We start from the raw sequence: 16,055 nt of genomic DNA, 5'->3' as shown, positions 1-16,055 counted from the left end.
GGCCTCCACCCTTCCAAAGACAACATATATAGAAAAGGACAAAGCCCGGGATGCATTAGAACACTGATTAAGGCAATTATCTTCCAGCGTGGCATGATTTGCAACACTGATCTGTCATCCCGATTTGCAATCCTATCATGTCTGGTGGTCAACGCGCCAAGAATCCTCCAGACCAGTAGATGGCGGTAACGGTGCATGATGTGTTAGAAGGAAGAAAACGTTCAAGTTCCTGATGTTCTGTTCTCCTGAAGCCAGCAGTGGTGTTTGACGGTGAGTTGTTTAACCAGCTAGCTAAAGCGTCAATATATCCTCTGTTATGAACATATGTTGAGTATCAGCTATCAGTAGTTAAGTGTCTAGATATCTGAAAATGGCTGGCTGATAGCTCCAAGGTGTGTGAGAACAGGTGGTTGGCTAGTGGGCTAACATTAGTTGATGGCTAGCTTACTAACACCCGTGGGCCATTTCCAAATTAGCTAAACCAACAGCCATATTACGAATATTTAAATCATGTTATCTAGGAATAGTTATCAGATGGGTGACTGGTGAAATAAATTACTGTAACGTTATTCAGACAAGTAGTTAACTAAACAGCCCGGACCAAGCTGACAATCATTGCCAGCCAACTAGTAACTTAGATGTATGAAACCAGTAGCCTGCTGATTTCCCAGACAGACGCATGATAAAGCTAAGTAGACATTCTCATTAGAGCATGCATTTTTTTTCTTCCAGGACTAGGATGAATATTTTTCTAGGAAACTGGCCTAGCTATGTTTACGAAACAAGCAACTACTGTCAATTTAATAAATGCAACCCCCGCCTTGTTTCTACTACAGCCATCAAATATGCAGATCTTTGTGAAAACCTTGACGGGTAAAACCATCACCCTTGAGGTGGAACCCAGTGATACTATCGAGAATGTGAAGGCCAAGATTCAAGACAAAGAAGGTAAATCAATCTCAGCAAACGTTGCTTGGCCCAGATCTAGGATCAGTTTACCCCAGGGCTGTCAACCCTGTTCCTGGAGAGCTACTGTAGGTTTTCACTCCAACCGTAATCTAGCGCACCCTTTTCTAATAATTAACTGGTTGATAAAACTGAATCAATTTAGTTACAACTGGGGTTGGTGGGAAAACCTACAGGAAGAGAGGAACAAGGTTGGAGAGCCCAGGCTTTCCTTCTCTAAATCCTTCAACCTTAGTAGGACATAAACTTCACATTAAATCTTTGTAGATGGGCAACTACTTCATTTAGGGTACATGTGGATGGTTTCTGCCGCACATACTTATGTTTGCTGCTTACCCTTTCAGGTATTCCTCCTGACCAACAGCGACTCATCTTCGCTGGCAAACAGTTGGAGGATGGCCGCACGCTGTCAGACTACAACATTCAGAAAGGTACTACTTGACAAATCCAATTATCAATAATACTGTTCAGACCATGACGGACATTTGCTCAGTCTTCAGTGTTTACCCTAATCATGGCATCGAGGCTTATATCATCTCTTCATAGTCCATGGGAACCTATGGACCTTCTGTCTAATGGTATGCATGCTGTAATATTCCCAAATCACATATTAGCAGGTTTAATGCCTCCTACATTATTGAAATGTTTATATAAATACAATGTCAGTTCAAATGTCCAACTTTTAGAAACACATTTTGTGATACTCCATGGAAAACAGTGGCAAGTGTTACAGAGTGGACAATCCTTTATTTCAAATACAATGAAATAAAGAATACTGTGTAATCTTGTTCACGTGTCACCACTTTGCTTTCCAGAGTCCACTCTTCATCTCGTCCTGCGTCTGAGAGGAGGTATCATCGAGCCTTCCCTGAGACAGCTTGCACAGAAATACAACTGTGACAAAATGATCTGCCGCAAGTATGTCTGCGTCCATTAACTGAAGACAAAATAAAATGTACACCAAGTTACAGCCATCTACTGATCCAGGTCTGTGTGGAGATTGGGGTCTTATCATTTATGATGTTGGTGCTCTCTGCATTTCAGATGCTATGCACGTCTTCACCCCCGTGCAGTCAACTGCCGCAAAAAAAAGTGTGGGCACACCAGCAACCTGCGCCCCAAGAAGAAGCTGAAGTAAACGAGCATTCTCTTTGATGTTTTGTCAATGTTTTCAATAATAAAATTGAAATGGTAAAGACTGTCATTCATGCTACCATAAACCTTGACTTACTATACAGAACAAGGCAAATTTTCTGATTATTCCATGTCCTTTTTTTTTTTTTTTTTTTTTACAATTTCCTTGAACAAGGCTCATTTAAAAATGCAAAATTTTTCTCCACTTGTGTGCCTTGATTTAAATATATGTGCAATTAAACTTGCAATTTCATCAGGCATTCTTTAACAGTAAATGCAAATACAGCCACTCACATAAGGCATATAGTATTGTCTCTAAGCTAAACATTAAGCCTCATCTACTGCTATTACTGGTTAGATGCTGGAGGGAAATAACCACTGATCAGATGAATTCATTCAAGTGTCAATGATACATTTATATCAATTAAATCTCACTACTGGACAATTGGCTAGAGACAACTGCTCAAATCTTAATTTATACATTGATTTATTGCAAGAGCAAGCACTTACATGTAATTCTTATCGCCTAAATCATCTACCTAATTATCAGGACTAATCTAAGCTTTAATTTAACATTCTATGAACACAGGAGAAGCTGAGTCAAGCTTTCGAAAGCTCTTACTTTGAGAACTCAACTCTCTTTGGTGTCTTTAGTTCTTAGATGGAACATTCACAGGAATTCAAGATACCCTCATGCTTCATACCTCTTATCACACTACTACCAACATGCCATGGTACCAATAAAGTTCTATATCTACAACTCAAACCCGGAGACAGCTGACGTGTCAAACAGTACAGTGAATCATTGTTTCTTTACAGATCGCTCATTCTTTGACGCATGCGTTTTAGTTTCTTATTGGATGCATGAATCGTTAACATGTCACAGGTTAACTCCACTGCGGCAGCATGTCTTTCGGCCTCTGACACTTTCACTAACTTTGCTCAGATGTATAAAAAAAAAAGTGAATATTTTGTCAATTATCTTGAGTTGTATTCTAATTGGATGAGGTGATAGCTGTCAACCACATAAAAAAAAAAAAAAAAATCTATTTTCTGCATGGTGTACTGCTTCTTTCCAAATACATAGTTTGGTTGCACTGAAAGATCTCTCAAAACCATTTTTTATCTCACTGGAGAATAATCCACATTGCTCATTATAGCATTACATTCCCAATTTTGTATAAAATCAGTTGATTTCAAAAGTATGAAAACTATATCTACAAGCACCTAATGATCTCCTTATTGTTCTCATTCTTGACAATATTCTTAATCTCAAATGAACAGTAGCATTTAGATCATTGCCTAGAATGTTAAGACAGCAACATGAATTACAGCACAACATCGGACATAGCAGATACACTGCCTAGGTAACACCACAACCTACGCTTAACAAGCTGTACAGTGATGCTGCTGCTGCTGTAAGGACCCAGAGCAGCCATCTYCCCACAGCAGAAGTGGTGTTGTGCTTTATAGCAAGAGAGGACCAGCTCGTTCTCTTTTCCAAATTCCTCTCTTTGCATTGGCCTTCGCTAAGAGACCCATCCTCTTCTCTTTCACACTATTTGTCAATGAGCTTGACCATGCTCTGCCGAAGGTCGTTCAGGTCAAAGATCTTGACGTCCAGGATCTCAATGGCCCTCTGCACTTCACTCTCCGTGCGGTCCCGCTCCTCCAGGGAGGCGGACAGGTTCTGCTCCACGTTCTGCACCCGCCGCTCCAGCTCCAGGTTACGCATCTCCATCTCCTGAGAAACCACAGAGCATCCTACTTGCTTGTTGTTCAAATCAAATTGTATAGGTCACATATTTAGCAGATGTTATTGCGGGTGTAGCGAAATGCTTGTGTTCCAAGCTCCAACTGTGCAGTAGTATCTAACAATTCACAACAACAAACAAATCTAAAAGTAAAAGAATTAAGAAATATTTACACAACCGTTCAAAAGTTTGGGGTCACTTAGAAATGTCCTTGTTTTTGAAAGAAAAGCACATTTTTGTCCATTCAAATAACATAACATTTCTCAGAAATACAGTGTAGACATTGTTAATGTTGTAACTGACTATTGAAGAAAGTTATTTGTTTTGAACCTGTAATCGAACCCCCAAATGCTGATGCTCCAGGTACTCAACTAGTCTAAAGGCCAGTTTTATTGCTTCTTTAATTAGCACAACAGTTTTCAGCTCTGCTAACATAATTGCAAAAGGGTTTTCTAATGATCAATTAGCCTTTTAAAATGATAAACTTGGATTAGCTAACACAACGTACCATTGGAACACAGGAGTGATGGTTGCTGATAATGGGACTCTGTACGCCTATTTAGATATTCCATAAAAAATCAGCCGTTTCCAACTACAATAGTCATTTACAACATTAACAATGTCTACACTGTATTTCTGATCAATGTCATGTTATTTTAATGGACAAAAAATTTGCTTTTCTTTCAAAAACAAGGACATTTCTAAGTGACCCCAAACTTTTGAACGGTTGTGTAAATATTAGGACCAGCAATGTCGGAGTGGCATTGACTAAAATACAGTAGAATAGAATACAGTGTATACATGAAATGAGTAAAGCAGTATGTACACATTATTAAAAAGTGACTAGTGTTCCATTATTAAACCAGTGATTCCATGTCTATGTACATAGGGCAGCAGCCTCTAAGGTGCAGGGTTGAGTAACCGGGTGGTAGCCGGCTAGTAATGGCTATTTAACAGTCTGATGGCCTTGAGATAGAAGCTGTTTTTCAGTCTTTTTCAGTCTCTTGATCATGCAAGGTTTTACTAAATGCGCCTTCTTCAGTGTGCAGGTCTACCTGTAATCGATGTATGGCCTCTTCTCTTTCCTGCTCCATCTCATGGTATTCTTCTTTCTTGTTCTGCAGAATGTGGATTTCCTGGAAAACAAACATGATCATTCACAAGTTAGCCCAAGGACCTTTGCCATCAGCAACACAAAACAAAGGAAGGTTACAGGTTCACATTGGCCTTTCTTCCATTTAAAGACCACAACTGATTTGATCTCAATTGCCATCTTTGTGATAAGACTATGTTCTCCATCTATAAAATGGTATAAAATCCCATTTAAAACATTTAAACCCAGCTAATTTCGGCCTTGGTCTGATCTAGACACGGCTCCCCCTACCCTCATCCATAACATGAGAATAACAGCCTTACGCTTGTTGCCGGAGGGCATATAAATGTACCTACAATACCTCCCGTTTCCCCTGTGTATATCTTGCCCCCCTGACCTCATCTTTAGCCTTGAGCAGGGCCTCCAGTTCCTCCAGAGAACGAGTCAACTCGTCTTTGAGCATGTCACTAGGGCCGTGTCCGCCATGTGCCTCCAGATCAGCCACCTGCCAAAAGACGAGAGGTTTCAGTCACGACCAGGGGAAATGATCATAGACTTGAGACTGCAGCTCCTGTCAGATCTCTACAGGGAGCGGGAACGTTATTGTGACATGTGTGACAGGACCCCTGGGTCCAACTTTCTTGTTGACACTTTATCGATTGCACTCATGAATGGTACTATACTTGAGTCCAGAAAGGAATTATCCCTGGTCTTTACAGCTTGCCCCTGCCATTTTACAGTGTATTCCCAGTTGTGGTCATTCAAATCCTTCAGAATCTTTTCTCTTTAATAGGGTCGTTCCACCTCAAAAAGCACAAGAAAGAGGATTTCGACACCCACCATCTCAGATTRTTCTGAAACGGTTTCTGTTGTTGGAAACAGATAAGATTAGCATTACTGCAACATTATTTGGTTGAAATATAAGCTAATTGTATTGCACGCAAATTGGCCATTTTAATGTATAGGATTCATATAACATTCAATAAATATAGTATCTAACATCCGATTTGGACCTAACTTTTTTCTAACAATGAGTTAGACATGAGGAATCCAAAGGAATGGTCAAAAGCTACTCACGGACCTCCCACACTCCACGCCAATCCCATCCCAACAACAAGTTTATAGTATCAGTTCTATGTGTCTGACAAGTAGTATGGAGCTGCGGCTCGCAGTATTGTTTCTTCATCCTATGTATTCTCAGTGAATTAGGTGATGTGTCCGTCCCCCCCCGTTTAGAGAAATTAGTCATTGAAGTTGTTCGGTTTGTCCCATCCTACATCCTGATATTTACAGGTTATTGAGAACAATCCATGCTTTGACTTTGTTTTACCACACTGCAGGTAAAGGAAAATACAAAACCCTTTCCCCCATCTATGGATAAAAATGTCCTTGGTTATACAGGAAAAGTGAGGAACCCTGCCATCTTTCAACCTGGATAATTCCCGCAGGATACACCCCTCCAACCCCCTTATCCCTCTTCAACCCAATTAAGTAACAGCAGTGCCCCCTAAAAATACTGTTCATAGACATGCAAAACTGCAGCATCTCTTGCTAACCAAACAATAAGTCATACACACTAAACATATACAACAGTACAAAGCCCCAAATGCAAAAACTGGCAAGCAACAAAGCTATAGTATAGAGTAGTTAAAGTAAATATCTCTCATTGGAAGTCAAAGGCATAATGCCTCCTGTAAGGATCAGATATTGTGGTCTCAATAATACACACAGCATACAACATCCCCCTGATCCCCCTTTACCATGKTCAAGGCTGCTGCCTTCATTGCGCAAGCCAAGGACCGAGACACCACCACTATCAGGTAACTGGGAATTGAAACCTCACTGCAGTGTTAACTCAGCCTGTAAAATAGGAGCTAAAGTAAAAAGAGACCTCTAAAAGGTCTCTGCCTCTTGGAGAGCCTTGAGAGAGGCTGGATTATTTTTAACTGTGTATGGCGGGGGTGGGCAGATAGCTGCCAGCTCCCTCTGGTGATTTTTCATTTTTCTCCTAACTAGGGCATTGAAAGTAGGATATCGCTGTCCTACAAACCCCTCTCTCTTTCACCCCCAGGAGACGTGAACCATTTTCAGCCACCTGGTCGCCCAATTCAGATCAAGAAAGCGAGAGATCTTGGACCACTAGACCTGGATGGCTTGCCTTTTTAGAGGACGATTAATGTAAAGACGGGGAGGATCGTAATCGTCTGGGACTATTGATGTATATCCACAGTACAGTGAAACACTGCATGAAGTGGTAAAATAATTGTGGAGATCGATGTTCTCTGGCTAGACATTATAAGCTTGCACCACTCAAACCATTGAAGTGGTCGAATCCGAATGTTGATGAATCCAAAGGATTTCATCAACAGGCTTGGAGCCAGCAAATTCCCTAGTGACTCAGTACTTAGCAGCCAGCGACCCTGAAAAGACCTTATATTGATGACATAGAACTGGAAAAAATTGACAAAGCTTTTAYATTTAATGGACCCAGCTAGCAATGAGGCATTGGAGAATGTCTCATCATCCACTTCTCTAGTCGTCACAGAATATCCATTAAGAACAGTATTATATGATTTCTCAAATATATCTCAGGGGTGAGAGGTAAAATGGGAATCCATGTGTACTCTAAGCCACAGATGGATGAGATTCTCTGCATTCAGACTAATAATGCCTTCGAGCAGGGGTTTACAAACTGGGGTGGTCCACGGAAAAAAATTTACAAAAAAAAATTCAGTCCTATTATTTTTCGCTAAATTAGATATTGGTTTTATTATAGCCTACCTGTAGAACATGAGTTGGGTAATATTATCTATATTTCTGTTTCTCCTATCCTCCGCCACTGACAATCATATTTTTTTCGATGCAGTGATTTAATTTAGGATCAGGTTTTGCCTGCTGTTCAATTGATGGATGCTGTGCTGGTCTGTTGTTGTTGTAAAACCATGTGGGGTTCTTATGAGGACAACAACATCGAATGTTGGCTTCAACTTTTCATACATAGCGTTACAGTACAATAGGAATCTCATTTTTGGTCACTTGTTTGTTTTAAAAACACGATACAATGACCCAACATCTCCAATGGCGAAGGTGAGATTACTGCTACCGCCACATAGACTTTATCAATGGGGCGGCAGGTAGCCTAGTGGTTAGAGCGTTGGACTAGTAACCGAAAGGTTACAAGATCGAATCCCCGAGGCGACAAGGTAAAAATCTGTCGTTTTGCCCCTGAACAAGGCAGTTAACCCACTGTTCCTAGGCTGTCATTGAAAGTAAGAACTTGTTCTTAACTGACTGTCCTGGTTAAATAAAGATAAAATAAATATACTTTATTAATGAGCTTGCTTCAGCAACATCAACCAGTATTCAAATCACCATTCATACATCCAATCTATGTCCACACTATTCTGACATATTTTAGAATGTAATAAATCATTTGAATGCCAATGCATWATGTCATTAGAAAGGTATATAAAATGCATTATTCTTAAAATGGTAATGCATACTTTTTGAGGAGATTTTTTTGTAGTTGTATTATGCCAATAACAATATATATAATTGAGGTCTTTGAATATTACAATGAATTGCTTGAAAAAGTCCTTGAACTTGACATACCAATGTCTGTATGAAGCCTGTATTATTTACTACTCATTATAGGAATATTATAGCCTATAGGTCTACACATGAAAATATGTGAAAATATATATATATTACAACAAAAAAACCTTAGTAGGGAGATCTACTATTTGGGGGTCTTTGATAAGAAAAAGTTTGAGTTGGTTAATTGAATCGGGCAGGACTGAGTTTGGGAAACCCTGCTTTAGAGCTGGTGTCAAACTTCAATGCGGTCTGTCGGTGGTTCAACCTCCGTCTACATTTGAAATGACTAAAACGAAATCGGAACTATGTTGGATCTAGATTTATACAATCTCTTCACTCTTTCCATGTTGCTATCAATCACAGAAATTAAAGCTGGATAGTCAGGGAGCATAGAAAATTCCCAAAACTATGGATAGAGGAAAGTTTATTAATTTGGACGGCAAGGAAATAAACTCAGCAAAAAAACAAACGTCCCTTTTTCAGGACCTTGTCTTTCAAAGATAATTCGTAAAAATCCAAATAACTTCACAGATCTTCATTGTAAAGGGTTTAAACACTGTTTCCCATGCTTGTTCAATGAACCATAAACAATTAATGAACATGCACCTGTGGAACGGTCGTTAAGACACTAACAGCTTAAAAACGGTAGGCAAATAAGGTCACAGTTATGAAAACTTAGGACACTAAAGAGGCCTTTCTACTGACAGGGTCCCTGCTCATCTGCGTGAACGTGCCTTAGGTATGCTGCAAGGAGGTATGAGGACTGCAGATGTGGCCAGGGCAATAAATTGCAACGTCCGTACTGTGAGGCGCTTAAGACAGGGAGACAGGACGTACAGCTGATCGTCCTCGCAGTGGCAGACCACGTGTAACAACACTTGCACAGGATCGGTACATCCGAACATCACACCTGCGGGACAGGTACAGGTTGGCAACAACAAGTGCTCGAGTTACACCAGGAACTCGCAATATCCCTCCTTCAGTGCTCAGACTGTCCGCAATAGGCTGAGAGAAGCTGGACTGAGGGCTTGTAGGCCTGTTGTAAGGCAGGTCCTCACCAGACATCACCGGCAACAACATCGCCTATGGGCACAAACCCACCGTCACTGGACCAGACAGGACTGGCAAAAAGTGCTCTTCACTGACGAGTCGCGTTTTGTCTCACCAGGGGTGATGGTCGGATTCGCGGTTAACGTCGAAGGAATGAGAGTTACACCGAGGCCTGTACTCTGGAGCGGGATCGATTTGGAGTGGAGGGTCCGTCATGGTCTGGGGCGGTGTGTCACAGCATCATTGGACTGAGCTTGTTGTCATTGCAGGCAATCTCCACGCTGTCCGCTTACAGGAAAGACATCCTCATTTGGTACCCTTCCTGCAGGCTCATCCTGACACGACCCACCAGCATGACAATGCCACCAGCCATACTGCTCGTTCTGTGCGTGATTTCCTGCAAGACAGGAATGTCAGTGTTCTGCCATGGCCAGCAAGAGCCCGGATCTCAATCCCATTGAGCATGTTGGGACCTGTTAGATTGGAGGTGAGGGCTAGGGCCATTCCCCCCAGAAATGTCCGGCAACTTGCAGGTGCCCTGGTGGAAGAGTGGGGTAAACATCTCACAGCAAGAACTGGCAAATCTGGTGCAGTCCATGAGGAGGAGATGCACTGCACTACTTAATGCAGCTGGTGGCCACACCAGATACTGACTGTTACTTTTGATTTTGAACCCCCCTTTGTTCGGGGACACATTATTCATTTCTGTGTCACATGTCTGTGGAACTTGTTCAGTTTAATGTCTCAGTTGTTGAATCTTGTTAAGTTCATACAAATATTTACACATGTTAAGTTTGCTGAAAATAAACGCAGTTGACAGTGAGAGGACGTTTCTTTTTTTGCTGAGTTTATAACACAAATTTCAGTGCACTACTCCAGACCTCAGTGAAGACCAAATGTGGACCGCAGGCAAAATTAGTTTGACACCCCTGCCTTAGAAACATACGTGGGATAGTGAGAACATGCAAAGAGCATGTTTAACATACTGCAAGGGGTGCCCCGTAATCCAAACCAACCAACACACCTTGATTAAAGCTTCAGTGAAAAGGCCTCTTAAGGCCAGTGTTGTCAAAAGATGATAAAGTGAGCTACCAACAGACGTGTCCTTTCCCTTTTCGCCAAAGACTTTCATAAAACGAAAACCCATTGTCTGAAAAACGATGACCCAATCAAAACTTACATGACCTCCCCGGCAGAGAAAGGGCATGTCGGAGACGTTCAAACGCTGTCATTATCAGCGGCGGTGACTCATCACCTGTTCATGTTTGAATAAGGCTTTGCTGCTACACTGGCCCCACCGCCTTCTGTCTCAACTCTGTATGCAGCATTTTACAGCACCAGCGTTGATAATTAGATGTGACCTTAACTATCAACATGTGACCTCAAGGTCACAGCATGGAGATATTTATGGTGTGAGCGAACGTGAGGTGAGGTATGAAGCACATGAAAATAAATTAAAATCTTCATCGTGGTCATGTATTTAATTGTACTTTACATTCTACAACCGGAAATGTAACATATCTTTACATTTGACCAATGTATTTTTCACAAATCTGTTTTCTTGAACGGTTACATGCACTTGCATAATTACATTGAACTTTAACCCATGATTCCACTGAGATTAGGTCCCCTCAGCATTTGTGGGAACGGATATGGGTAAATCCATTTGAATTTMATCACTTTTTGACAACCCCACTTTCGATTTGAACGAAAACTCCCATACATATTTGCCCATTGTTTTTTTTCATATTTGCATATGTTGTAGTTTAGACCCTGTTTTACTTATTTTATCTGAGGTTTTTGTGTTTTGCCTGCCATCAGACACAACATGATCTTGAATACAGGGTGGGTGTCATGTTTTGGCTGACAAATGGTACCACAAAGATGGTTGGAGGTCCAGACATCAGAATGTTCAATGTTGATTTGAATGGGAATATCTGGGAATATAGATAGATTACACATGACCATTTAAGTTGACATTCAACAGTGGGTGGCCATTGTGGTAGCAATTTCAATCAAATGTACATTTAAATGGCGTACCAGATAAATTGCAGTGGTCTGAAGGGATAGGTCCATTCTATGCATCCTATTTCTATGATTGAAATGCACCCATCATGTATTCAAGAGCATGTTTTTTTTTTTGAATCCAAGATGGCGTAGCAGTAGGACGTGTCTTTGTCTTGTCTTGTCCCGTGTAAATAGTCTTCGTATTTTTCGTATACATTTCGTATATATTTTAATTTCACTTTCCATCTAGGAACTGAATATACATTCCTACATTCCGCCTCACCCAATGTGGTACGGACCTGCTATTTTTTTTAATACTTTAGAACCGTAACCCCAATCAGAAGCTAGCCAGATAACTAGCTACTAGCTAGTAGTCAGTTAGCCACTGCTGCGGTCTTCACCCTCAACTCGGACACTGCCAGCTTCAATACCGGGCCAATACCTGCCAGTCTGCAAGCGCGATATCAACCCAGAGCATATAGGACTGCTTTTTCTCTACCACATCACCGGATTCCTGACGCAAGCTCTGGACTCACATCTTACACCCGTATTTCATGCACAGCTAGCTAGCTGCAACCGAGTGGGTAATACTGGCTAACACCACTGTCCCGCGAACAGCAATCACCAGTTAGCCTTGACGTAGCCTCGAGCTAGGCCATTCTTGCCGGCTAGTCCCAAGGCAGGTGCATCCAGCGAACTTCTTGGGCGACAATACCCTCTTTTTCGCCAATTTGGACCTGGACCTTTTATTTTTTGCCGAACACAGAGACCCTGCCAATCCATCACACACTGGTCTAAATACAGCCGACCAAGCCTAACTTTAGCAAAATTTTTTGCTGCTGCTAGTAGCTTTACCTTCTGCACAGACACCAAGCCCTGTTATTAGCCTGGATATTACTCACCAATTTACCAGCATCGGACTGTCTCTCGACAACAACGCCGGATTCCTGCCGTAATCCCTGAGCCACTACTTCTGATCCTCACAGCTAGCTTGCAGCTAGCGCAGCTAGCGCCACTGCCACGAAGCTAGCCACCGTTAGCAAACACACAATTCTACAATTCACAACCTCTCTTTCGCCATCCGGCTTGGATTCTCTGTCGACACGACCACGTCTGAGCAGACCCCCCGTCTGAGCAGACCACCCCCGGCGCTACCAACTTTAAACGCCGCGTGCTAGCTTAGTGGAGGCCTCCCTGCTCCATCTACGGCTGCCCCCTGGACACTATGATCACTTGGCTACATAGCTGATGCATGCTTGACTGCTCATTAATTCACGGTACTCCATTCTGTTTATTTGTTTTATCTGTCGGCTCTGTGCTTTAACTCAGGATCTGTGTGTAGTTTAATCCGACCCTCTCTGCCGAGTCGTCGCCATTTTTACCTGTTGTTGCTGTGTTAGACTAGCACCCTGTTATTGCTGCTGTTATCTTACCTGTTGTTTTAGCTAGCTCTCCCAATCACAGACACTGCAATCACTTTATGCCTTATTGTATGTCTCTCTCATATTCAAATGCCTTGCATACTATGTTCAGGCTAGTTATCATTATCATTGTTTTTGGTTTGCAATGGACCCTGTAGTTCCACCTCTCCGTACCTCTGTTACCCTCCTTGTCCACCCCCCACACATGCGGTGACCTCACCCATTGAGACCAGCATGTCCAGAGATACAACCTCTCTTATCATCACCCAGTGCCTGGGCTTGCCTCCGCTGTACCCGCGCCCCTCCATACCCCTGTCTGCACATTATGCCCAGAATCTATTTCTACCACGCCCATAAATCTGCTCCTTTTATTCTTTGTCCCAACGCACTAGGCGACCAGTTTTGATAGCCTTAGCCGCACCCTCATCCTACTACTCCTCTGTTCCTCGGGTGATGTGGAGGTAAACCCAGGCCCTGCATGTCCCCAGTCACCCTCATTTGTTGACTTCTGTGATCGAAAAAGCCTTGGCCTCATGCATGTAACATCAGAAGCCTCCTCCCTAAGTTTGCCTTACTCACCGCTTTAGCACACTCTGCCAACCCTGATGTCCTTGCCGTGTCCGAATCCTGGCTTAGGAAGGCCACCAAAATTCTGAGATTTCCATACCCAACTATACACTTTCCGTCAAGATAGAACTGCCAAAGGGGGAGGAGTTGCAATCTACTGCAGAGATAGCCTGCAAAGTTCTGTCATACTTCCAGGTCTATGCCCAAACAGTTCGAACTTCTAATTTAAAAATTAACTCTCTCCAGAAATAAGTCTCTCACTGTTGCCGCCTGCTACCGACCCCCCTCAGCTCCCAGCTGGGCCCTGGACACCATCTGTGAATTGATCGCTCCCCATCTAGCTTCAGAGTTTGTTCTGTTAGGTGACCTAAACTGGGATATGCTTAACACCCCGGCAGTGCCTACAATCCAAGCTTGATGCCCTCAATCTCACACAAATCATCAAGGAACCCACCAGGTACAACCCTAAATCCGTAACATGGGCACCCTCAATAGACATTATCCTGACACCAACCTGCCTCCAAAATACACCTCTGCTGTCTTCAATCAAGATCTCAGCGATACACTGCCTCATTCCTGTATCCGCCACGGGTCCGCGGTCAAACGACCACCCCTCATCACTGTCAAACGCTCCCTAAAACACTTCTGCGAGCAGGCCTTTCTAATCGACCTGGCCCGGTACCCTGGAAGGATATTGACCTCATCCTGTCAGTTGAGGATGCCCTGGTCATCTTTAAAAGTTACCTTCTCACCATATTAGACAAGCATGCTCCGTTCAAAAAATGCAGAACCAAGAACAGATATACGCCTTGGTTCACTCCAACCTGACTGCCCTCGACCAGCACAAAAACATCCTTGTGGCGAACTGCAATAGCATCGAAGAGCCCCCGCGATATTCACTGTTCAGGGAAGTCAGGAACCAATACACGCAGTCAGTCAGGAAAGCAAAGGCCAGCTTTTTCAAGCAGAAATTTCGATCCTGTAGCTCTAACTCCAAAAGTTCTGGGATACTGTAAAGTCCATGGAGAACAAGAGCACCTCCTCCCAGCTGCCCACTGCACTGAGGCTAGGTAACACGGTCACCACCGATAAATCCGTGATAATCGAAGACTTCAACAAGCATTTCTCAATGGCTGGCCATGCGCTTCCTCCTGGCGACTCCAACCTTTGGCCAACAGCCCCGCCCCCCGCCTGCTACTCGCCCAAGCCTCCCCAGCTTCTCCTTTACCCAAATCCAGATAGCAGATGTTCTGAAAGAGCTGAAAAACCTGGACCCAACAAATCAGCTGGGCTTGACAATCTGGCCCCCTATTTTGAAACGTGTCCGCCGCCATGTCGACACCCCTATCACCAGCCTGTTCAACCTCTCCTTCGTATCATCTAGATCCCAAGATTGGAAAGCTGCCGCGGTCATCCCCCTCTCAAAGGGGAGGACACCCTGGACCCAAACTGTTACAGACCTATTATCCATCCTGCCCTGCCTATCTAAGGTCTTCGAAAGCAAGTCAACAAACAGATCACTGACCATCTCGAATCCCACCGTACCTTCTCCGCTGTGCAATCCGGTTTCCGAGCCGGTCATGGGTGCACCTCAGCCACGCTCACAGGTACTAAACGATATCAATAACCGCCATCGATAAAAGACATTACTGTGCAGCCGTCTTCATCGACCTGGCCAAGCTTTCGACTCTGTCAATCACCATATTCTTATCGGCAGACTCAGTAGCCTCGGTTTTTCTAATGACTGCCTTGCCTGGTTCACCAACTACTTTGCAGACAGAGTCAGTGGTGTCAAATCGAGGGCCTGTTGTCCCGGTCCTCTGGCAGTCTCTATGGGGGTACCACAGGGTTCAATTCTCGGGCCGACTCTTTCTCTGTATACACAATGATGTTGCTCTTGCTGCGGGCGATTCCCTGACCCACCTCTACGCAGACGACACCATTCTATATACTTCCGGCCCTTCCTTGGCACCTGTGCTATCTAACCTCCAAACGAGCTTCAATGCCATACAACACTCCTTCCGTGCCTCCAACTGCTCTTTAAACGTCTAAGTAAAACCCAAATGCATGCTGTTTCTTCTCGATCAACCGTTCGCTGCCTGGCAACCGCCACGGGCCTCCCGAGCTAGCTCACCACCCTGGACGGCTCCGACCTAGAATATGTGGACATCTATAAGTACACTAGGTGTCTGGCTGAGACTGCAAACTCTCCGTTCCAGACTCATATCAAACACTCCATCATCCAAACACTCCAAAACCATAATGCAAGAAGTCGGCTTCTCTCATTCCGCAAACAACCAGCCTCCGTCCACTCACGCCGCACAACAACCACTGTCTACCACGCACTAACCAAAACATTGGAGAACAACAATATCCTTACCGCATCCTCGACTTCACGGCACGATGTCATCATACCAAAATGACTTCCAAACACTCTTCACTCAGCAACAAACTAGGATGCAGTTC

The 16,055-nt window shown here is 43.3% G+C and overlaps 2 protein-coding genes across 3 annotated transcripts in view; one reads left to right on the top strand and one right to left on the bottom strand.

The window, feature by feature from the left end:
* The first annotated feature begins 107 nt into the window (after nucleotides 1-107).
* LOC111956783 (ubiquitin-ribosomal protein eL40 fusion protein) lies at nucleotides 108-2,170 on the top strand. Its single transcript, XM_023977397.2, has 5 exons — nucleotides 108-270; nucleotides 837-948; nucleotides 1,311-1,397; nucleotides 1,782-1,884; nucleotides 2,011-2,170. Exons 2-5 carry the CDS (start codon nucleotides 846-848, stop codon nucleotides 2,102-2,104), a joined length of 387 nt encoding a protein of 128 aa, XP_023833165.1. The 5' UTR covers nucleotides 108-270; nucleotides 837-845; the 3' UTR covers nucleotides 2,105-2,170.
* Nucleotides 2,171-2,570: 400 nt separating this feature from the next.
* The window catches only part of LOC111956782 (homer protein homolog 3), a 40,125-nt gene continuing 26,640 nt past the window's right edge, over nucleotides 2,571-16,055 (bottom strand). For both annotated transcript variants that reach the window (XM_023977396.2, XM_070436728.1), the window contains 3 exons: nucleotides 5,345-5,452; nucleotides 4,910-4,990; nucleotides 2,571-3,844 (listed from right to left, as the gene is read on the bottom strand). In XM_023977396.2, coding sequence (XP_023833164.1) covers nucleotides 3,659-3,844; nucleotides 4,910-4,990; nucleotides 5,345-5,452 — 375 coding nt within the window. In that variant the 3' untranslated portion in view covers nucleotides 2,571-3,658. The remainder of the gene's footprint in view (nucleotides 3,845-4,909; nucleotides 4,991-5,344; nucleotides 5,453-16,055) is intronic.

Source organism: Salvelinus sp. IW2-2015, linkage group LG32 (assembly GCF_002910315.2).
Source record: "Salvelinus sp. IW2-2015 linkage group LG32, ASM291031v2, whole genome shotgun sequence".
NCBI lineage: Eukaryota > Metazoa > Chordata > Actinopteri > Salmoniformes > Salmonidae > Salvelinus > Salvelinus sp. IW2-2015.
Note: the sequence above shows the minus strand (reverse complement) of the source record. Positions and strands in the feature narration are given on the sequence as shown.